The sequence below is a fragment of the Octopus sinensis genome, linkage group LG19, assembly GCF_006345805.1.
Source record: "Octopus sinensis linkage group LG19, ASM634580v1, whole genome shotgun sequence".
Classification (NCBI taxonomy): Eukaryota; Metazoa; Mollusca; class Cephalopoda; order Octopoda; family Octopodidae; genus Octopus; species Octopus sinensis.
In genome coordinates, this window is record NC_043015.1 from 20,029,892 (window position 1) to 20,054,569 (window position 24,678).

Sequence of the window (24,678 nt, forward strand, 5' to 3'; positions counted from 1 at the left end):
TTATGTTGAACCACTAAGTTATGGGAACATAAACAAACTAACACCAGTTGTCAAGCAGTGGTGGAGGACAAATACACACACACACATGTATATGTGTGTGTGTGTATGTATGTATATATATATATATATATATATATATATATATGGTCTTCCACATATTTTCCCCTTGCCAAGGCTTTCGCCAGTCCAGGGGTGATAGAAGACTCTTGCCCAAGGTGCTAACCACACAGCTATGGCTCCAATGAGGAAAACCCTCTGGTCCTGTGATACAAAGACCCTACCCCACCCATTTTTAAATATTTCACATTAAAATTCAAAACTCCCGTCACAATTTCAAGTTATGTTCCAAACGCATCAATTTAACAATGAATAAATTTTGTTAAATCCCATCCACCAAATTTCTCGTTATTCTCAAAATTAATTCTAACACTCTTTGGTACAATGACACAAGACCCCAACACACCCCATCAAATGTTTATATCAAAATTAAAACCTCCTGTTAAAATTTCAAGCATTATTTCAATCATATCAGCTTAATAACGAAAAAGCCATTTTGTTAAATTTCCATTCTCCAAACCTATTTTTTCATTTTTGCTTTCCTTCAAAATTAACTGAAAATACTTTTCCTAAGAAATATGTCAAGAAAAGATTTTTTTAAAAATCAAGGGAAAGTATACTTTCATTTAAGTTGGTATCAAAAGTGCTAAGTAAATATCTCAGGTTGTTTTGTTTATTGTTTATCGTCTTCATCATCATTTAATGTCTGTTGTCCATGCTTCCAGCGTGCCAGCCCAGTCAAACCGTCCAGCCCATGGCAGCATAGACAACAGACGTTAAATGATGATAGTAAACAATAAGCAAGACATCCTGAGATATTTACTTAGCATTTTCAATACCAACTTACATGAAAGTATCCTTTCCCTTGGTCCCAAGACACAAATCCCGCCATTAAATATATTCTCCGTACCTTCTTCTGCCTTGTTCTTTGATTAAAATTCAACTCATCTCACCATTTAGCTAGTAATGATTATCTCCCTTACAATAACTGGCCAAGGAAAATAGAATTTCGTTGGAATGGTTAAAAGGAAAATAATGGGTGTTGAAAAAAACCAAAAAACTATGAATATAGTATAATATATTATACATTTCACTTTTGACTTTGTCTAAAGAATATTTGCAACTTTTTTGCTTGTTTTTGTTTCATTGATTGGAAGTTAAAATCTGCATTTATTAAAAGAAAAAAATTATTTTTTAATCTGGAAGATTAAAAAAAAACAAAAAACAAACGATATAACCTAATGAGAACTAAAGTATTTCAAATACAAAATAAGACTTAAAACTATGGTGGTTGAGTGGTGGGGTGTGTGAGGTTTTACTATTTTTTTGTGAAAATATTTGAAGGAAACATTTTATCTTGTCTTAAAATAGACATGATCTAGAGAATATATTCAAAAGGATGGAGGCAAAAAGAACAAAAAAAAATGAATTAAAAAGTGACGTGTGTGTGTGTGTATATATATATGGACAAACAATATAGCTGAGGGAAGAAAAAAGACTTAGATTCCTGGCTATTTTAGATGTTTGGGATTTTTAAAAAATTTCAAAAATTATTACAAAATAGAATATTTAAAGAATCTTGTTAAATCTATGTTTGTGTTTGATAGGTATTTCTTCAAATGAGAAATAAAATAGAAAGAATCATACTACAAATTTACTAAGCAACAGATTATACAAAAATATTCTTTGGAAAAAAATATAGCTTAGATCTACAGTTGAAACATTTTTATGTACAAAATGGTTAAAATTACAAGAATCCAACTTATTCTGGAAGAAGCAGCACCACCAATTCGGCATTTCAATGTATCATACCTAAAAAAGAAATAAAACAGAAAAACAATCATAAATGTTAGTGATGGCATGAACATCACAACTCTCCTCTCATCCTCGAAGTTAAATGGGCGGATAACTTGCATCCCAAAAGATGAAGCAACTTCCCTGAAGCTCGCTTCCCAAATGCATGGTTTTGGTTTCAAACCCCACTGCATGGCACCTTGAGCACTTGTCTCCAATAGCTCCAAGGTGACCAATGCCTTGTGAGTGAATTTGGTAAATGGAAACTGAAAGAAGCCTGTTGTATAAGTGTATATATACATGCGTCGTCGTTTAACATCTGCTTTCCATGCTGGCATAGGTTGGATGGTTTGACAGGACTGGCAAGCTAGAAGGCTGCACCAGGCTCCAATCTGATCTGGCAAAGTTTCTACAGCTGGATGCCCTTCCTAACGCCAACCACTCCAAGAGTGTAGTGGGTGCTTTTACATGCCACCGGCACGAGGGCCAGTCAGACATTACTGGCAATGACCAAGCTCAAAAGGTGTTTTTTACATGCCACCTGCACGGGAGACAGTCCAGTGGCATTGGCAACGACCACGCTCGAATGTTGGGCAGTGTTAATAACTTCGCATTAAAATTCAATACTCAAATGCTTCAAAGAAAAGCATTAATTGAGCAGAGAGGATAATGTGAAATTACATAAATGATGAGAGAAAAGGAAATTACACAATGAATTTCATTAGCTCACAGCTGTTTCTGCTATGAGATGCAGAGCAGTCATAACTAAGTGCTTGTACGTCACATTTACAGCTTCAGTGGAGCTTCTAAAATGAAGTACAAGTTTATTTGGGGAATCATTTATATTTGCATCTTACAGCAGAAACAACTGTAAGCTATTGAAACTTATTAACTAGTTTCCTGTTTCCTTGTCATTTATTTAATTTCACACACACAAACAATCTGCATGTGTGTGTGTTGTAACTTCACATCGTGAGATAGTTGTAACTAAGTGTCACCATTCTATAAGCAGTGTTCTGGGAAAACAGATCTGGCCAGGAGGAAATATTACCTCACTTGCAGACAGGCAGGAGTTGGCAACAAGAAAGAACAACTGGGTGTAGAACATCTACCTCAACACATTCCTTCGTTCTGACCCATGCAAACTTGAAGAAGTAGATGTTAAAATGATGATGGCAACAATGATAAGCATATGTGGCTGTGTGGTTAGAAGCTTGCTTACCAACCACCTGATTCTAGGCTCATACACTTGCCCAAACTGTGTGGCACCTTGAGCAAGTGTCTTCTACTAAAGCCTTGAGCCAACCAAAGCCTTATGAGTGGATTTGGTAGATGGAAACTGAAAGAAGGCCATCATATATGTGTGTGCGTGTATGTTTGTTTGTTCCCCACCATCTCTTTTCAACTGGTGTTGGTGTTTTTATCTCCCCATGTCTTAGCAGTTTGGCAATAGAGATCAATAGAATAAGTACCGAACTTTTAAAGGGGAAGTACTGGGGTCAACCAAAAAAACTTAAGATTCTTGAAGGTGATGCCCCAGCATGGCCACAGTCTACGGACTAAAACAAGATAAAAGATAACATATTCATAAACCTGAAATATATCTGATTAAATCTAACTCAATGCTAAATCCCCTTCTGTGTCTGATTTGGCGTGATTCTTATGGCTGGATGCCCTTCCTAACACCAACCACTCCGAGAGTGTAGTGGGTGCTTTTACGTGCCACCGGCACAAGGGCCAGTCAGGCGGTACGGGCAATGGCCACGCTCAAATGGTGTTTATGATGCCTTTACTCCCATGCATCCCCTTTTATGAGATTCTGAAGAGAATTATGGGTAGGGCACTGCTCTTCATTCTCAGACAAAGCCTTTTTTATATTTTTTTTACCATACAGCTCAAAACATATTTTACCCATTTCTATTTTTGTTGTAGCAAAAATACTGATCTTACCTGTTTGGCTCATTGTTCATCTTTTTCTTGTATTCATCAACCATTGTCTGACCGTTGTAATACCACTGCAGGTCCTTAAATGGGTATTCATAGCCCTGCTTACATTCACATTTGTAGGAACCTTCTTGGAATTTCAAATGGGATTGCAATGGAACACACTGGAAACAGAAAGAATTAACTCTTATTGCATCATATTGTTTCTGATCAAAATCACCGAAAAATATTTAAAAACAAAAATATAGAACAATAAAGAACTAGGAATCTAAAATAGATCATAAAGGCAAATAAAAATAATTAGTGATCCAAACATGATCAATGCGAGGGCTGCCTGACTGGTTCCTGTGCCCATGGCATGTAAAAAACACTCACTACACTCTCAGAGTGATTGGCATTAGGAAGGGCATCCAGCTGTAGAAACATTGCCAGATCAGATTGGAGCCTGGTGCAGCTGCTAGCTTTCCAGACCTCAGTCAAACCGTTCAACTCATGCCAGCAAGGAAAATTGATGTATGATGATGACAGCACATCTACAAGAGATGTTATTTGGAGAAAAACTGCAGCATCTTGCCTGTCAAGGGTGTATTAATATAAAGTATGACACGTAGATGGCTGTTTTAATTTTATGCTTTAATTGCATACACTGAGTTTTGATTCAGCTCAATGGCTATTTGCAATATCAGTGAACGTATTATTAACTGTTTACTATATTGGATGAAAAAAAAATCTTATCTAGGAGTGTGACATGTCATTGACAAAACCAATAAGGCTAAAATATATTCCTGTGTTCTCTCCAGCTGCTGCCACAATGATTTTTCATCTTTCGTTGAGGTATATATATACACTCATATGTGTATGTGTGCTTGTAAGTGCAGGTTGTGTAATAAGAAGCTTGCTTCCCAACCACATGGTTCTAGGTTCAGTCCCATTAAACCACTGGATAGCACCTTGGACAAGTGTCTTCTACTATAGCCTCGGGCTGACCAAAGTCTTGTAGGTGGATTTGCTAGACGGAAACTGAAAGAAGCCTGTTGTGTGTGTGTATGTGTGTATTTTCAGTTAAATCAAGGATATAAAAACTTCTTAAAGGGATGTCAGCATCCAATTTGCTGGATTTCAGATAAGTGCTCTTAATATGAGGGATGTCTAAAACCTTGAAGTTATTTAGTGATTCAATTAGAGCGATTACGTATTAGAAAGTAAAAGCAGGAAAAATTACATCATAAAAATCACAATAGAGACATGTCCATAATATGAATAATATTGTATAAATAAATAAATAAAGTATAGCTATGATTATTTAAAAAGGTTTGAAATGTCTTACGATATCTTATAATCATAGTTATCCCTGTGATTTTTATGATGTAATTTTTCCTGCTTTTACGTTCTAATATGATAGTAGTCCACTTGTGACTGAGGAAGACCATTGCTGACCTTCAGGAATATTGTGCGCTCTAGGACTAACTTATGTTTTGCATTTGTGACTCCGTTGGTGGCTAATGAGCCCTGCTCTTGACAAGTATACACGACTGCAAACATTGCAAACCAAGCTTAAGTCCTTCATAAAGAATACGTACTCTCTCAAAAGTGTCGCCCCCCTCCCCCCACCTTAACCTGCTTCCTCCATCTGTGGTGATTACAGGCATTGTTCTCCCCATCAGTCTCCTGCATATCACAGGCCTTTAATGGGGACTTGACTTGAAGGACTTGAGGACTTCTAATATATATATATATATATGATACCTGTGCTGGTGGCACGTAAAAAGCACTATCCAAAAGTGGCTGATGCCATCAACGCCATGACTGGCTTCCGTGCCGGTGGCACATAAAAAGCACCAACCGATTGTGGCCGTTGCCAGCCTCCTCTGGCCCCTGTGCCAGTGGCACATAAAAAGCACCCACTACACTGATGGAGTGGTTGGCATTAGGAAGGGCATTCAGCTGTAGAAACACTGCCAGATCAGACTGGAGCCTGGTGCAACCTCCTGGCTTGCCAGACCCCGGCTGAACCATCCAACCCATGCTAGCATGGAAAACGGACGTTAAATGATGATGATGATATATATATGAAAAGGAGACAAAAAGTTGTCCTAGAAACAAGTGAGACACTTGTCTTGGCAGCAACTATCGAGACACTTGTCCAATGTTCCATACAATGGGACTGAATCCAGAATCACATGGTTGGTAAGCAAACACTACTTAACAATCCAGTCATGCACAATCTAAATACAAACTTACAAAGCTCACAGATATGTATCAACTCTATAATGAACAGAATCCAAAGAGACTTATGTAGTTTGTATTGAAAAGACTTGAGTAATTTAGTACAATCAACAGAAAGAGTGCAGTGAACTTGCTGTGGGGGAATGGAAAATCCAACATTTCGGATTGAGTTCTTCTTTATAAAAAAGTTGACTGAAGAGGAATTCAAGAAAGAGAGCAGAGCTTTACATCCTCTCTCAATACTGCAACTTCTCTAAACTCTTTTTGTCAATTTTACCATGTAAGGAACAGACTTATGCACAGATGGAAAGTATCACAAATAATAGAAAAACTACACAGAAGCTAAAACACACACACACATACACACTTATGTTAACTCTTTTGATACCAACCCACATGAGTTCACCCCTGCTGGTTCTATGATACAAACTCCCCGTTTTAAAGTGATCTAAGTCAAAGACTTCCATCTAAATTCCTTGTTAATTCATGTTCCAAACACCAGCTTAATAACGACCAAGTTATTTTACTAAATTCTTCATTATTTTCAAAATTAATTGAGATAAAATCAGAATATCTCAACAGAAATATAACAAAATGGTTAACAAACGTCTATAACAATGAACCTACAAAAAACACACAACATATGTATTGTATATACAAATGCTGGCACCGGTGATACTAAAGATGGTGATTCTGCTATCAATAATATTAATTTGCTAGCATCACGTAAAATAAATGTCTTACATATGTGCTCTCATAGTCACAACGAGCAGTGTTCTTGAAGGCGTTGGCAACATAAAAATCAGCAGGGCACTGGTCTACATCCAAATGTTTGATGTCAACATCAACTGTGACAACTCCCCTGAAATTAAGAAAAAAAAGGTGTGGAAAATATTAGTAAATGATATATATAACAAGGGTTGAACTGAAGAGGTGAGGAGGAAGAGAGTGAAAAGATTAGTTGAAATATACTTATAGATTAACTAGAAGAGCAATACAGATTAGTAAGGAGCTGCGAATAAATAAGGTAGATAGGTATAGACTAGTAAGAATGAGCTGTAGATTAGTAAAAGTGACAATAAAGATTAGCAAAAAAGTAAGTACAGAATAGCAAGAAGGAAGAATAGATTAGCAAGAATATGGATGCGTGAACTAGATTAGCAAGAACATACAAGCGTGATCATTGCCAGAGCAACAAGCTGGCCTCCATGCCAATGGCATGTAAAAAGCACCATTTGAGTGTGATTGTTACCTGCATCACCTTACTGGCACTAATGCTGGTGGCATGTGAAAAAACATTCGAGCGAGGTCGTTGCCAGTGCTGCTGGACTGGCTCCTGTGCAGGTGGCACATAAAAAGCAACATTTGAGCATGGCCGCAGCCAGTACTACCTGACTGGCCCTTGTGCCGGCGGCACGTAAAATCACTCACTACATTCTTGGAGTGGTTGGTGTTAGGAAAGGCACCTAGCTGTAGAGACTCTGCCAGATCAGATTGGAGCCTGGTGCAGCCATCTGGTTCGCCAGACCTCAGTCAAATCGTCCAACCCATGCTAGCATGGGAAGCAAACGTTAAACGATGATGATGATGATGGATATAGATTAGGAAAATTATAAATCAAAATTAGCAATACAGAAAGTATAGATTAGCAAAATCTGGGTTTAGATTAGCAAGACGACAGATATTGATTATCAAGGAGCTAGGAATAAAGTAGCAAAAAAAGAGTACTAAAAACTTATTAAAGATAAGAACATAAGAATTAGCAAAAATAATGAAAAAGAAAATCAAACATTTAAAAAAAATAATCAAGAATAACAAGAATTTGATGAGATTATTGCTAATCTGTTTTTGTTCTGGGTAGGACTTTAATCAGTATCCAGTAACAGAACTTAACCCTAATCCTGGTTCTGGGGTTTTCAAAGTTTTGAAAAGTATGAAACCACTTCTTAACGGCTATTGTCCTTGGGTCAACTCTGATATGAGAGTAGTAATACTATAAGTTAAACAGCAAGTAACTACCCAAACCAGGTTATTTTGAAATCAATGGACGCAGTATGATGGATGTGAACAAGAAACCAACAGTTAACAGCCATGATAAACCAGTTCAGTTAGCGAACTACTATCATTATAAGCTGTGGAGTACACAGGTGAGATACTTCAGCTAGCGAAAGAGCAATGTGACTAAAACTTGGGTCAGGCATTCGTGCCTAATCACTCGATCAGGTTGTCTGGTGTGGAAGAATTACACATAGGTCTGGGTAGATTGTCCGACCTGGATGGTGAAAATATCAGTAGAGACTATCACTGCCAATCACTTGAGACTAATTTGCTACTGCTGTTGTTGTTGTTGTTACTACTACTACTACCACCACCACCACTTCTACTACTACAATAATAGCAAGCTTCTACTTTAAGGAATTAGCTACATGACTTCACCACAAAGAAACCATTACTTTTCCTTTCATCACTTTCACTGTTTTGTCACCTGGTCCCAAGAATTCACTACCCACTCCTATCTTTAATCCTTGACATACTTCAGTCCTTAGACTGCAACCATGCTGGAGCACCACCTTGAAGGGTTTCAGTCAAACAAATTTACTCAAGTGGTTATTTTCTTTTGAGCCTGGTGCTTGTTCTACTGGTCTCTTTTGCTGCCAAACCACTAAGTGACATAAACAAACCAACACCAGTTGTCAAGTAATGGTAGGGGACAAATACACACATAAATATACAGGTACACACACACACAATGGGCTTCTTTCAGTTTCCATATACTAAATCTACTCACAAGGCTTTGGTCAGCCCAGGGCTATCGTAGAAAACACTAGTCCAAGATGTTGCACAGTGGGACTGAACCTTTGATCACAGGGTTGCAAAGCAAGCTGCTCACCCACACAGCCACACCTTGTTACATTTTTTTCTGCAAACATTGACCTACAAATGTTGATACTGAACATCAGCCACATTAATGTCTGCATCATGGGACAACCTGAAAAGATCACAGGCACTATTTTGTTGCTTCTGATAAAATGTTTTGTCTTTATTATTCTTTCACTAAAGCGGTGAGCTGGCAGAATCGTTAGCACACAGGGCAAAATGCTCAGAGGCATTTCATCTGTCTTTACGTTCTGAGTTCAAATTCCACTGAAGTCAACTTTGCCTTTCATCCTTTTGGGGTCAAATGTGATTTTTATTTATGCCCCATAACAAAGCAGTTCAACAGAGACTGATAAGATAAGCACTAAATCTAAAAATAAAAACTGGGGTCTGGATCAATACAATCACTCCCAAATCCTTCAAAATGGTACCTCCAGCATGGCTGCAGTCCAATAACTGAAAAATGGGAAAGACAGACAAAAAAAATAGCAGAATTGGTTTGAATCATTACCATATTTGATGGCATAAAAGACACACAAGTATATTTAAATGCACTTAAACATACTCAATTTTAGCAGCATGTTATGCAAGAGCAAAAAAATTAGTGCGTTAAAGTGAATGGAAAAACCAACTTTGCACACAGGACCCAGGGTGGTTTTTAAGATATTTGCTTTTGAAACAAAGTGCATCTAATAATCCATCAAATATGGTAGGTTAATTAGCAAAGAGGCAACTTACTTAAACTCAATTTGAGTCTTCAATGTATTCATTCCAAAGAATGGAACAACATAAGTGAGGACCCAAGCATCAACTCTGCCATCACACTTAAAGACAGGACGTAACCATTCTCCATCTTCATATTTTGGTGCATGGTATGTGAGTGGATAATACTCAAATCTAATCAAGCTGGATCCATTGATATCTGACCGAATCATTGGACGAGTTATAAATTTTTCCAGTGATTGATAATTAGTTGCCCAACGAGATTTCATGTCAGTAAACCAGCGCTTATTTGTGTAACGCTGCTTGAAACCTGCAAAATCAATTACTCTGGCAGTTGTTTTGTCACCAGTTTTCCAAGCAAACGGACCAAAATATTCTCGTGTTACTTCATTAACATAGCGTGGGTCAGTGTTATTTCCGGGTGATATCCGGTATTTGTATTGGTCAAAGAATACACCAGCACCAACGATCTTGAAGTCACCCATGACAGTAGCAATAACCTCTCCATACATCTGGGTATCATGTAAGCGTCGATCACCTCGAAGAATACCAAATTCTTCATACTCATCAACATTTTGAAGAAAATTACTGAGAAAGTGAGCCAGCCTCAGTGCAGTACGTCCTTGTGATTCAAACTGCTTCTCAGCACCGAACCCAGCATCTCCTGGAAGAAGCAATTGGTTTGCTGTGCGGCTTCCGCAGTTGTCTTTGTTGGTGTTTTCTTTACGTTCAAGGATTTCTCGCATTCTCATCCACATGACATTATCAAAGAGATCACGTTTCTTACGAGAAAGAAGGTCTTCTTTTGGAACATGCCGCCTATATCTACTGGTCCGTAATGGAATGAAATCTTTTGAAGTGTATTTTTTATTTGATTGCAGCCATCTGAGACTCCTGTGGGACTGAGGAAATATAAGTTTCAGAAATTCGTCTTTCTCAGAACTATAAGATGATATAGACCGTTTCTTCATATTCTCAATAATAGTTGGGTTCTTCTTTGGGATTACCTGAGAAACTAGAAACAAAAAATAAAAAATAAAATTAAGTGAATTTTTATCAATCTTTCCTAAAATATCCACAAAACAAACAAACAAAAAACCCATCGTCCTTATTATCATCATTTATTATCTGTCTCCCATGCTGGCTTGGGTTAAACAAAAAGACAAACTACATTGGTTGTTTAACCAAAAAAGATCAGTATTCTTTCAACCAAGATGTACTCAAATGTACAACAGCCTAATCATAGCTTAGTTGGCTGAAACTTCGAAGTCACTGTCAGTACAAATACTATTCTTGTTTACATTTGTAAATAATGTACATAATTCCTCATCTCTCAAATAAGGAACTGTACTATTCTTGATAATGGATATTAAATAATTAAATAAGTAGATACACACACACCAGGCTTCTTTTAGTTTCCATCCACCAAATCTACTTGGCTTTGATTGGTCTGGAGCTGTATAAGACATTTGCCCAAGGTGCCATGCTGAAGGATTGAACCTGAAACCAAGTGGTTGGGAAGCAAACTTCTGAAGCTCACAGCTATGCTTGCAACCATTCTTAAGGTTAAAATTAATTTTATTATTATTATAAGGTGTTTAGCAGCATTTCATTTGTCCTTATGCTCTGAGTTCAAATTCCACCATGGACAACTTTGCCTTCCATCTTTTCAGAGTTGATGTAATCAATTTATTCCCTTCCCACAGAATTCCAGGCTTTGTGCCTATAGAAGAAAGGATTATTATATGGTGGTGGTCAGTTGGCTGAATTGTTAGCACATCAGACAAAATGCTTAGCATCATTTCGTCGACCTTTATGTTCTGAGTTCAAACTGTGCTGAGTCAACTGTGTCAAGTGCCAGTTGAGCATAAAAAAATAAAACTAGATATTTGTTTCCTCAAGCCATACCAAGTTTGTGAGGACCAGTTTCCTGGTTTCATCATCATCATCATCGTTGTTTAACGTCCACTTTCCATGCTGGCATGGGCTGGATTGTTAAACTGTGAACTGTTAAATCTGATCTGGCAAGGTTTCTACCGCTGGATGCCCTTCCTAACGCCAACCACCTCAAGAGTGTAGTGGGTGCTTTTTACATGCCACTGGCACAGAAGTGGGGGTGGTAGTCAGGCGGCACTAGTATCAATCATGCTCGAATGGTGCTTTTTATGAACTACTGGCACAGGGGCCAGTCAGGCAGCAGTGGCACTGACCATGCTTGAAAGGTGATTTTTATGAGCCACTGGTATGGGTACCAGTCAGACAACACTGGCATGTCAGGCAAAATGCTTAGTGACATTTCACCCATGACTATGTCTGAGTTCAAATCCCGCTGAGGTTGACTTTGCCTTTCATCCTTTTGGGGTCAATAAATTAAGTACCAGTGAAACACTAGGGTCGATAATACAGTTCTATATTTAAGAGATGAGGAATTATGTACATTATTTACATTTGATGGATATTTGTCCTCATCTTGTTTGTTGTTATACCTGATATACCCTCAAGCCTTCATCAGGTGTCGAACCTGTGTTCTCATTCCTAAGGTATTTTTCATTGTTGTTGTTGTTGTCATCAAAGACACAAGACAAAAACCATACCTGTTAATTGATATGACAGTATCTACTGATACATACATCACAGCAAAGGAATTTGAAAGACTATCAAAATAGAAGGACCTTGAGATTGAGATATCTAGGACGTGGCAATTAAAAACCAAAACCATCCCTGTTGCTGAAGGTACTCTAGGAATGATCAAGAAAGGTACTGACAAATTTTTTGACCAAATCCCTGGGAGACAAACAATCTATTAGACTCCAAAAATTGTGTTGATATCAACTGCCTACATTCTCAGGAAATTTCTCTCCATCACCTGGGTCCCTGGTTGAGACCTAGTCTGAAGATGAAATTTCAAATTTTGGTATAAGGCCAGCAATTTCAGGAAGGGGGTAAGTTGATGGCATTGACCCCAGTACACAACTGGTACTTATTTTATCAATCTTGGAATTTGAACTCAGAAAGTGAAGACATATGAAATGCTGCTAAGCATTTCGCCTGGCATGCTAACAATTCTGCTAGCTTAAGAATAATAATAATAACAAGAGCACAAACCTCTGCCAAGACAACATCAATGTCCTCTCAACAATTAGGCAGAGATGATTTTTAAAATGAGAATATCTGAAATAAACTCAACTACTCTCACAAGTGAGGATACTAAAACTGAACCCAACCTCTCTCAAAAATTAAGTTAAAAAAACAGGAAAAATAATCCAAAATCTAATCAGTCATGAGGCCAAACATCTGTGAAAGTTCCATCTGAATCCATCCAGCGGTTCTCAAGATATCTTGTTCACGAATAAACAAGACTGAAAACAATACCTCAACCTTCGCTAAGGCAGAGGTAATAATAATACAGATACATGATCCTTTATCTGGAGACCCTGGAGACAGTTGTGTTCTGAATTTTAGACTTTTTTAGATTTCAGAAGAAAAGCCAGCTGTCCTACACTGTAAACTAGACATCAAAACAGACATCCAGCTATGGTAGCAAAAACACATATTATATGTACACACAGTGGGAAAAATATAGGGTAATATACTGATAAATGAAACGGTGAGATAATTAAGATCAGAAGTAAAATACACAGAGTGGGATAATTTAAAATAAAAATACATGATCCACAAGTCTAGGTATACACATTACCATAATATTTCTGTACAGAGACACATTAGTATTCACAATAATTTGAATAAAGAAAGACTACAAACTGTATTACAAACTCGGCTAAATATGTAACTTCAGTTAAGTTGTAAAACAGGGCTTGTCAGTGTCACCAACATTGTCATCAGGTTGCAGGCAAACTTCTAATGATGGGTCAGAAACAAGATTCTCAACTGACGAAGTTGCACTACAAGAGAGGTCATTTTTAAAGGCTTCATCAAGTGTCATCTGTTTCATTAGCATAGGTTTCTGTCTGAGCAATGTCTCTTTAATTGAGTAAACTTCCATAAATAATTGCTCACTGATAAATGCACGTTGTTCAAGACCAGCTTTACTCTTTTACTTGTTTCAGTCATTTGACTGTGGCCATGCTGGAGCACCGCCTTTAGTCGAGCAAATCGACCCCAGGACTTATTCTTTGTAAGCCTAGTACTTATTCTATCGGTCTCTTTTGCTGAACTGCTAAGTTACAGGGATGTAAACACACCAGCATCGGTTGTCAAGCGATGTTGGGGTGACAAACACAGACACACACATATATATACATATATAGAATTGGCTTCTTTCAGTTTCCGTCTACCAAATCCACTCACAGTGGGACTGTACCCAGAGCCATGTGGTTCGTAAGCAAGCTACTTACCACACAGCCACTCCTACGCCTATGATCACAAGTTTTCATTATATTGTCTGTGGGAATTTTTTCACCCGTGTCCTCAGTGTCATCATCACTACTGTTTTCATTCTTATCCGTATTTAACACCATTTCAGCAACTTCCCCATCACTCAAGGAATGCACAAGTTCATTACTGCCAATGTTTACCGTTTCTTCAATGTCTGCTTCTTCTAGATCACTTCCACAGGATCAATTTTTCATGTACCAGAAGCATGAGCTGATTGCAGGCAAGCTGGACTGGAAGAAAACTGTAAAATTCTATTGTTCCTAGACAACTGCTCTGCACATCTTCCTGCTGAAGTTCTTGTGAAAAGTAATACTTTCAGCGTTTAGTTGCCTCCCAATGTTTTGATATCATCTGCTTCTCATTAGAGACACAAAATCCTCAAAACTAGTTATCTATAGGGTTGTTTTCATTAAACATCGTTACTGACCATATTCTGTGCCAGGCATTTGTTACTGTTGATTTATCAATATCTTTCCAAGCATTTGGAACTGCATAGACGGCATCCTTAACAGTAAACTCTTTCAGGTAGTCTTGCATTCTCACTCCATTGTTTGACTGCATCAAACACACAGTTCATAAAATTATTTTTATAGTTGTTCTTCATGGAGCGTTAAATTCCTTGGTCACAAAGCTGTAAAACAGATGTCACATTGGGAGGCAACTAAACACTGAAAGTATTACTTTTCACAAGAACTTCAGCAGGAAGATGTGCAGAGCAGTTGTCTAGGAACAATAGAATTTTACAGTTTTCTTCCAGTCCAGCTTGCCTGCAATCAGCTCGTGCTTCTGGTACACCCATTTTGTCCAGTGTGCTAACAATCTACCAGCTCGCAATAATCATCATCGTTTAACATCTGTTTTCCATGCTGGCATGGGTTGGACGGTTTGACTGAGGACTGGCAAGCTCCAATCCAATCTGATCTGGCAAGGTTTCTACAGCTGGATGCCCTTCCTAATGCCAACCACTCCAAGAAATAATGATAATCCTTTCTACTATTGGCACAAGGGTTGATTACTTTGACCCCAATGCTCAACTGGTGCTTATTTCATTGGCCCCCAAAAGGATGAAGGGCAAAGTCGAACTTGGTAGCATTTGAACTCAAAACATAAAACTGGAAGAAACAATTCTGCCAGCTTGCTGCCTTACAAATAATAATAAGATAAATGAAATAACTAATGAATTTCCTTACAATCAACTTTGAGACAATCAAAGCCAGTTTCATATTCTTCTTTTGTAGCAGCTTCTATTTCTACTCCAAGGAATGGTCCATCATGCCACCAGGGATATTTGTATCCAGGTAGGCATGCACACATGTAACCACCACGTCGGAAACCAAAACCACTCAAAGGTTCACACTGAAAGAAAATACAAATCAGTTTATTATACATGCATATATGTAAACACACACACACAGACAGTGGCTGAGCATCCTGTCCTTGGTGGGCAACTTTTAAAACACAATGCCTTGGCAGAGTTTCGGGATAGCACACTCACATAAGCTGGATTTTCTCTATTTTCACAGACATTTTTCAAAATTTTTTCCACTACATCCTTTACAAACGATGAAATGAAGCTTTTTATGAAAAAATTCTTTGAAAATGCATGAATCTTTCTTCCCCACTTCCAGACTGATTTTGTTCAATTTTTTTTGCCCTATGCACTTACAATGGGAAATAAATGCAATTTTGGTAAAAAAAAAAAAAAAAAAAAAAAAGTAATTCTTTGGAAAATTAAAAATTTTTTTTGGTAAAAAAAAAAAAAAAAAAAAAAAAAAGTAATTCTTTGGAAAATTAAAAATTTTTTTCAAATCTCACTCCCCCACTGAGTTCCAAATTTGGCCAATTTTTTTTGTTGCCTTGAAGGTTTGAAAGAAGAAAAAAAATTGGAAATGGCAATCTCCACTTCCTTTATTTTCAAACAGAAAATACAACATAATACTGGAATCTTCAATTTTTTCATTAACCTTTCTTTCCCATCCATAAATTCTGAAATTTTCATTAACCCTCCATAAATCCTAAAATTTCGATTTTTTACTAAAATTTTTCTTTAATCATAGTTTTAAAATACAAACAGTCTGAATCTGCAATTTGCTTCTGTTTATGAGTTCAAAATAATTTTCAGACAAAAATGTGTATGATTTAAGGGAGGCTAAGCTGTTGTTTCTAACACATCCCACAACCACCTGCTACCTTATGCATTTCTTTGTCACTGTGACAATATCCATTAACAAGAATAGTACAGTTCTATATTTGAGAGAAGAGGAATTATGTACATTTTTTCAATATACCCCCCCCCCCCCAACATTTTCTGGGATGATGCTGTGGTGGTCTATAGCTAGTATATAAGGCAACAAAAACAACAAAATTTTTAATCCACCATCCTACATCAGGCAAACCCATGTGTGTGTGTTTAAGAAAAATCATAATTACTAACATAAAAGTATGCTATTAAAATAAATTATCATTTACATACCTTTTGCAAATCACACTGTCACCCTAATGAAATTCCATACATACATGCATACACACACACTCAGCATAAGTGATATACTTTTATAGAGAATGAGAGAGAGTGTGATAAAAATGTGTAGAGAAGGGGAAAGTTTACCATGAGAAAAGCAAAATCGATTTTCAAATTTGGTATATTGATGTACTTTTTCATGCTGAATATGAGTTTGTGATTTGTTTATTCCAGCAATATTCAAAACGATATATATATATATATATATATATATATATATAATCGAAATCGATCAATGGAAATCGATCAATGGAAATTGCAGATGTGTTACCAGTGCCGGTGGCATGTAAGAGAACCTTCCGTTTCGCGACCGTTGCCAGCACCGCACTGTTTCGTGTCCATTGCCAGCCTTGCCTGGCCCTCGTGTCGGTGGCACATAAAAAGCACCATCCGTTCGTGGCCATTTGCCAGCTCTGTCTGGCACCAGTGCGGGTGGCACGTAAAAAGCACCCACTACACTCACGGAGTGGTTGGCGTTAGGAAGGGCATCCAGCCGTAGAAACACTGCCAGATTTGACTGGGCCTGATGAAGCCTTCTGGCTTCACAGACCCCAGTAGAACCGTCCAACCCATGCTAGCATGGAAAGCGGATGCTAAACGATGATGATGATGATGATGATGATATATATATATATATATATAGCAATAAGAAAATGGAAGGGATCAATAGGTGGTTCATCAATTTTTAGACATTATATTGTGTCAATTTATTTATACATGTATGCATATTCTTGTAATTGTCATTTTAGTAAATAAATAAATAAATTGACATAATATAATGTCTAAAAGTTGATGAACCACCTATTGATCCCCTCTATTTCCTTATTGCTCTATAAATTAATGGTAAAATAACTCTTTACCCTCACCCATTTAGTACACTCAGTAATGTAATTGCAATGCAATAAAAAACACTTGTGTATTAATAATTGGGTATTCTACCAGCAGTATAATGGATAGATATTATCCCTTAGTGGGTTGGATTCACAACCTCTAATTTTCTTGGAATTAATATATATATATATATATGAGGTTTTGGTATCCAGAGGACCCAAGAGGCAGGTAAGGCTAAATAAGCACTATGGAAGGACTGCTGTTAAACTCCTGGTTCAATAATAGTATGACTGTGGAGTCTAAGGTGGGTCGTGTCTGAGCATGTATATGTTAAATAAAATGAGATAACAAGGCCAGAGCAAAGTGATATTTCTAGGACATTTATAAAGAAGGTGGTCTTACAGTTGTTTCAGGGAAATAAATGATATCCCATCATCAGAGACATGTTAAGAGAAAACTCTCTTAACAACTTGTCTCTGATGATGGGATAACATTTATTTCCCTGGAATAGCTGTAAGCCCACCTTTCTATTCATAAATTGCCTTGGCCGTGTTATCTTATTTTAGTTAACACACACATATATATCATCATCATCTTCATCATCAAATGTCTGTTTTCCATGCGGGCATGGTCTGGACAGTTTGACCAGAGCCAGTAAGGTCAGAGGCCACCCACCAGACTCCATCAAAGAATAAGTCCTGGGGTCAGTTTGACTAAAAAAAAACCTTTAAGGCAGTGTTCCAGCATGGCCACAGCCAAATGACTGAAAAAATTAAAAGAATATGTATATATTATAGTAAGTTATGGTGTGTAACAATTTCTATTTTCACAAAACTTGTAATCTTTTACAAGACCTTTTAACGTTTACATTTCTTTTACAATTCTGTGGCAAACAGACAATGATGTCAATGTGTCTTCATAAAAAAAAAATATTTGCTTTGTTCTGCAGTGATGACATTTAAGTTGACACTAATTAAATCGAGATATACAACACAATTGAGACTGGCGATAATAAAATTGACAGAAATGGTGGTGAATTCGAGTTTGACATCAATGAAATCAAAATTGATGAAATTGAGGAGAAAACTCAGTAAATCTCAACACATCATACACCTGCCACCAGTATTCTTCTCTCAAACCCTCACATTTCCTTGCATTTACTCAAAGACTTTAAAGGAATCGTTCTCACTAAAGTGGTGGGTTTGCATCGAGCTGTGTTAGCAAAATAGTTTGGTGAGGGATTTCCGTCAGCTATTGGACATGGGTTAAAATCAATACGTTCAAATTCCAAATCAACAGTCGTAACAGCCACAAATCTAAAAGAAAAAAATATATAACAAGAGAGTAAAATAAGATAAACAAATAAAACAAAAGCAAATCTTGCAATTTATGAAATTATGTATTTTTTTTATTAAGCACTGGAAGACTACACTCTCTGTCTTGAGCAAGAGACTTCATTTTATGTGGTTCTTGTCCACTCAACTAGCAAAAATGAGTTGTACCTGGAATCCAAAGGGCCATGGAGTACTCGGCCACTTACATGTTAATTTCAGGAGCTGGCTGTTCTGTTGATCGGATTGACTGGAACACTCGTAACTAACAGAGTGACAGTTTTACAAAACACACACATATATATATATTTTTTTCTTTTACTTGTTTGTCATTTGACTGCAGCCATGCTGGAGCACCACATTTAGTCAAGCATACTGACCCCAGGACTTATTTATTGTATTGGTCTCTTTTGCTGAGCCGCAAAGTTACGGAGACGTAAATACACCAGCATTGATGTTGTGGGGGACAAGCACAGACAAACATATACACACATACACACACACACACACACACATATATATATATATATATATATATGATCGGCTTCTTCCAGCTTCCATTTACCAAATCTACTCACAAGGTTTTGGTAGGCTCAAGGTTATATTAGAAGACTCCTGTGCCCCTATATATATATATATATATATATATATCACCGTGTCCGACAGGCTATCAGATGTTGCTACACATCGCTGGTCACAATGCGCTTCGCATTGTTTTAGTCTTCAAATGATGCCACCCCGCTGGCTAAGCAAGCAGGCCATATATATATATATATTATATATATATATATATATTATATATATATATATATATATATATATATATATATTCATATATATAAATAACTGCCACAATTTGATGCTAGAACAAACCTGCCAGTCTTGACTCCATTTACAAAGATACTTCAAGAACAATTTGGAGTTGTTTGTTATATTTGACTCGAGTTTAAAATTCTGATGCTGTGCATTGCTTCTAAGCTGCACCAGGCTCCCATCGGATCTGGCAAGGTTTCTACAGATGGATGCCCTTCCTAACACCAACCACTTCGAGAGTGTAGTGGGTGCTTTATACATGCCACCGCCACAGGGGTCAGTCAGGTGGTCCTGGCGTTGATCATGTTCAGATAGTGCTTTTTACATGCCACTGGCACAGGAGCAAGTCAGCAGGTGCTGGCATTGGGCATAGTCAGATGGTGCTTTTTACATGCCACCAGCATGGGATTCAGTCAGGCAGACCTGGCATCAACCACAACAAAACACAATTGTTTCTTAAGAGACTTTCTTGTGACATAAACATGGTACAGGCAGGCATGCAGTATATATATATATATAAGGTTAATCCAAACGGGAAAACAGAAAAAACAACAACACAAGGAGGTAGAATAATTAAAGTATTATTATTAGGCGCTCAGGAAAATGGGAAGAAGGAATATATATATATAATAGAAATAATTTACAAAAAGAAAATAGAAACTACACATGGAAATGTAAGGGGAAAGTAAGAAGAAAAATAAGCGAAAATGCACATTGGAAATCGAAAAAGTAAAGGCTTTTTATGAAAAGTAACAATAGATATATACAATTAGATGAACTGAGGTAGGAATAAAAGTAATAAAAGTCATTATTGTGAATTGTTAAAGAGATTTAAAAACATACTGGTTTCGTAAATTTACTAATCATTGCTTTGAATGCACACCAATTAATGAACAGTGTCAGGTCTACTAGTCCCTGAGTAAAAAGATTATGAGTAAGGGAGGTAAGTAGTTCTGGTTTTGGTGTAATTAGGGTAGATATAGATCTATAATGTGAATGGTGTATGGGATGTATGTGGGTTTGTATTAATTGAAAAGTTAGTAGTATTCTGTATTATGTTATGTGTTCATATTGAGTTGGGGAAGATATTTATAGATGAAAGTTGCCTCTGTATTCCTTTTTTGTTGTACTGAGGTGTTCTGTGAACATTGATAGAAGGGGAAAATTAGGAAATTAGGATTAAGATTCCTAGCACACCTTTCTATGTGTTCACTAACCTGTATCTATCTGTATTGTGGGTGGCGAATTTGTTCTTTGTGGAGAGTGGCTTTTCGACAGAGTGATATTCCTGCTTGGCCAATATAATTATTACCACACCCTAAGCATGTCATGGCACAGATTAGATTTTCTGAAGCACAGGTGAAATTTAATTTGATCTTAAATATTTCACCTTCACTTTAAACAAGGTTTGACCACTTCCTGTACCTATATCTTAGAACCATCATGGCCATCCGATGTGGCTTTTTAAACCAGACAATGTTCTGAAAAGATACCCACACAGATTGCATATCTGATTTAGACCACCAAGAGCTGCAGATAAGTTCTGATCTTTGTGGATCTTAAAATGTCTTTTGAAGCCTCCTTTGGATTTGCAAACCTAGCATACGCTGCATTCAAAGGTGTGCTCAGACATATAGGCAGAATAATTGGTGGAAATTCGTTTTCCATGGGTTCACTGATGAGATTTGAGTCCAGCAAAAGACAGGTATGGTCTGTCACAGACTGTGCACACAAAAAGGTCATTGTTATTCACCTTCCTGATAGTTACATTCTTCTTTAGATCTCTGAGTCCTACATGCACTATCCTGGGCTCTTCAAATGCTTTCACTCCACTCTACACTTTTATTCGCCATTCAACTCGATCCGAAGCAAGGGTTTCTATGTCTTCTGGATCCATTCCAAGTGACTTCATAGTAGTCCTTAAACATCTTTTTTAGGTTTACGCCAATAGTGTTTCCCCTCTGCAAGATCTGTTTTGGCATGCACTCATCTGCCATTCAAACAATCTGGCCACACCATCTCATTTGCTTCCTCAAAATCATAGCTTCAATTGAGGTGATGACTGCAGATGCAAGGACATCTGTGTTTGGGATAAAAGGACTCCATTTAATTTTTTTAAAAAGTTTACATACATATAGGCGCAGGAGTGGCTGTGTGGTAAGTAGCTTGCTAACCAACCACATGGTTCCGGGTTCAGACCCACTGCATGGCATCTTGGGCAAGTGTCTTCTGCTATAGCCCCGGGCCGACCAATGCCTTGTGAGTGGATTTGGTAGACGGAAACTGAAAGAAGCCTGTCGTATATATGTATATATATATGTGTGTGTGTGTGTTTGTCCCCCTAGCATTGCTTGACAACCAATGCTGGTGTGTTTATGTCCCCGTCACTAAGCGGTTCGGCAAAAGGAGACCGATAGAATAAGTACTGGGCTTACAAAGAATAAGTCCCGGGGACGATTTGCTCGACTAAAGGCGGTGCTCCAGCATGGCCGCAGTCAAATGACTGAAACAAGTAAAAGAGAAGAGAGAGATACATATACACGTGTTGCCTGAAATCTGATGAAAAGATTGGCGGAGAGTAACAGACATGACATATCTGAGGAAACTCAGAAATTCGACAGTGTTTGATTACATTCCACATGAGGAAACATCAACATACAACTGTTGCTGAAGGATATTTATATAGTAATCCTAAAGAATAATCTGAAATAATGATATATAGATGTAAACAGGGCAACTTAAAGCTAGGCGTCTGGCGCAGAAACAAATGTTGCATTTTGATACTACTTCCATGTTCGTGTTATATGTCATCATTATCATCATCGGTTAACATATAATATTCTACTTTGATAAAGGGTTCAACCAAAATGCCATTCTCTTTTCCTTTACTTTTTTGGCGAAAGGTGCACAACTTTGATTCTTATTTTTTGTGTGTGCTTCTATATTCTGTCCATCACTTCTCGAATATTAGATCGACTTGTAATCTCTCACGTTGTCCATTTGTACATTACTTATTCCCCCGCGTTCTATTTTTCAAATATAGATATGTAGGATAGATATCCAGGAATTTCAAAGTGGAACAGTTGGACTAGCAGTCGAGTGTGCCCAAAGTAAAATAAATGCGTCATTAATTTAAAGTGAAATCATACACATAGCTATAAACTCGATCCTAATTATTTAACTAAAACTTAATTCGCATTTGTATATTCTTAGGAACATAAAATATGAAAGAGAGAAATATAATATAAATATAATATACTTACTGAGGTCTTCTTAAATGAGTAAAATTCGAATATCGAGGCATAAACTCAACAACAGGAGATGTTGCACTAACAATCCATTTATTTGATCGTCCACAATCAAAATAAGGATCAGTGAAGACAACAGGAAGGATCGTCATTTCTTTAGTACCCGGTTGAGGTGGGCCAAAGAAAGAGGATACTTGGAAAGTGTCGGTAAGAAATTCACCTGTCTTTTCTGACCGTCGAATACCAATATTGTAGGTATATTTCCTCAGTGTATCTAAATTACTGTTGAGATCAGGTAACCATTTAGAGTACCAAGGGCTGTGTTTGTAGGCAGAGTTGGTATAATTACGACTTCGACCGGCTCCAAAATCGTGAATGTCAATCGTATTGTTTGTAGGTTCCCGCAACCAATTTGTGGGTTCGTTGTAGTCATCCACTCTCCAGGCTTTGGGGCCAAAAAGGGGTAAAGTACCGTTGATTTTCATCGTCGTGTACCAATTAGGATATGAACAGTTGTTGTCAAAGAACAGTCCACTACCATTTATCATACTAATTCCAGCGGAAACATCAGCGGCCAAAGAGAAGTAGATATATTCAAAACCTGGTTGTCTACCTAAGGCCTCGCTCTTGTTAAGTTCCTGATAGATATAACTGTAGTAAAATGCCCTATTAAGGGCCAAGTTGTGAGCGTGCAACAGAGAAGATCTATTTGTGTAATAAACAGTCGACAAGAATTTATTATAACGAGGTACTTGGGATATAACACCTTTTTTTAGTTCTGTATCCAAACGAAGATCTGTGTAGTGTTTCGAACGACAATTTTCTCCAGTTACCGATGTAAACTTATCCATTATTTCATCAAAATTGTCTTTTGAAGAAAGTTCGAAAGGTTTTCCATTACTTGAAGAATCACTCCAAGAAAATGAAAATATTAAAATACAAACAAATACCACAAATGCCGAGCTGGGGAAGCCGATACAACTCGGCCTTCTCTTCATTTTTTCCGCCTTTTTCTCCTCTTCTTTTGTAACTAATTTTCTTTTACAATACAATAATAATCCCGTTAAACGTTTTACAGTTAGTAACTACATCAAAAATGTAGAACACCTTCGCAGTACACACCTTGAAATACCTGAAACCAGTTCAAAATGGCTTCTGGTTATTAAAAAAATATAACAAAGAAAAGAATATAGTGAAAAAAAAAGAGAAAAAAAAAAGCAGCAACAACAATGTCACAAACCGCCTTCAATAGGTGAGTAATGATGACCTACTAATCGAGTGGCAGGTGATAAAATAGGTTTCATTCTAAATCAATCAGTTTTAGAAGACAGTCCTCCGAAAAAGTAGATGTTGAAACTTCTTTAAATGTTAACAGTCTTGTCTTGCTTTATCTTCTGTTTTTTTAAATAATATCTATACAAACTTTCTGTTCAGGACGAGGACGACGTTTATGAAATACAACAGTTTGTCATTAGTATATATTCACCTGTGACCGATGTCCAACAGGTGAGAAGAAGACGGGAAGTAAAGGACAAGTCCCCCTCCTCTTCCTGTCAACATACATTACTCCATTTACAAGGTACCCGAGAAAAGAAATTTAAAAAAGTCCTATGTGGGGGGTAAACATTGTGGTGTGCGACCTGTTGCGTGTAAATAAATGTTTAATTTTAAAATTTGCCAGCAAAATCTTATACAATGGCAATGTTCTGAAAGCTGTACAAGTCTATATGTTATATATGGAAATAAAAGTATTTTATACACTAGTTTAAAAAAATGTATTTAGCAGATGCAACAAAGAGACCCAAGGGCCGTGAGTTTCGTGCGTTGGCACTCAGCTATTGAAGTACCTGTTATTTCTGCTAAGTATTAATTAATTCTTTTCTTATTTCTGCTAAATATTAATAATAATATACATATC

The 24,678-nt window shown here is 37.2% G+C and overlaps 1 protein-coding gene across 1 annotated transcript; it reads right to left on the reverse strand.

Moving 5' to 3' along the window:
- Positions 1-469: 469 nt before the first annotated feature.
- Positions 470-24,338, reverse strand: LOC115222177. The gene is made up of 7 exons (XM_029792322.2): positions 22,776-24,338; positions 18,558-18,684; positions 15,207-15,372; positions 9,637-10,636; positions 6,766-6,883; positions 3,802-3,959; positions 470-1,869 (listed from the first exon to the last, which is right to left on the reverse strand). The coding sequence occupies exons 1-7, from the start codon at positions 23,756-23,758 to the stop codon at positions 1,767-1,769; spliced, it is 2,655 nt and encodes an 884-aa protein (XP_029648182.1). The 5' UTR covers positions 23,759-24,338; the 3' UTR covers positions 470-1,766.
- Between the last annotated feature and the right edge of the window lie 340 nt (positions 24,339-24,678).

Coding starts and splice junctions, on each gene's coding strand:
- LOC115222177 (XM_029792322.2), bottom strand. CDS start 23,758: ATGAAGAGAAGGCCGAGTTGTATCGGCTTCCCCAGCTCGGCATTTGTG. Junction 18,685..22,775: donor ACTCATTTAAGAAGACCTCA/GTAAGTATATTA, acceptor TTTTTCTTTTAG/ATTTGTGGCTGTTACGACTG. Junction 6,884..9,636: donor AAGACTCAAATTGAGTTTAA/GTAAGTTGCCTC, acceptor TCTTAATTTCAG/GGGAGTTGTCACAGTTGATG.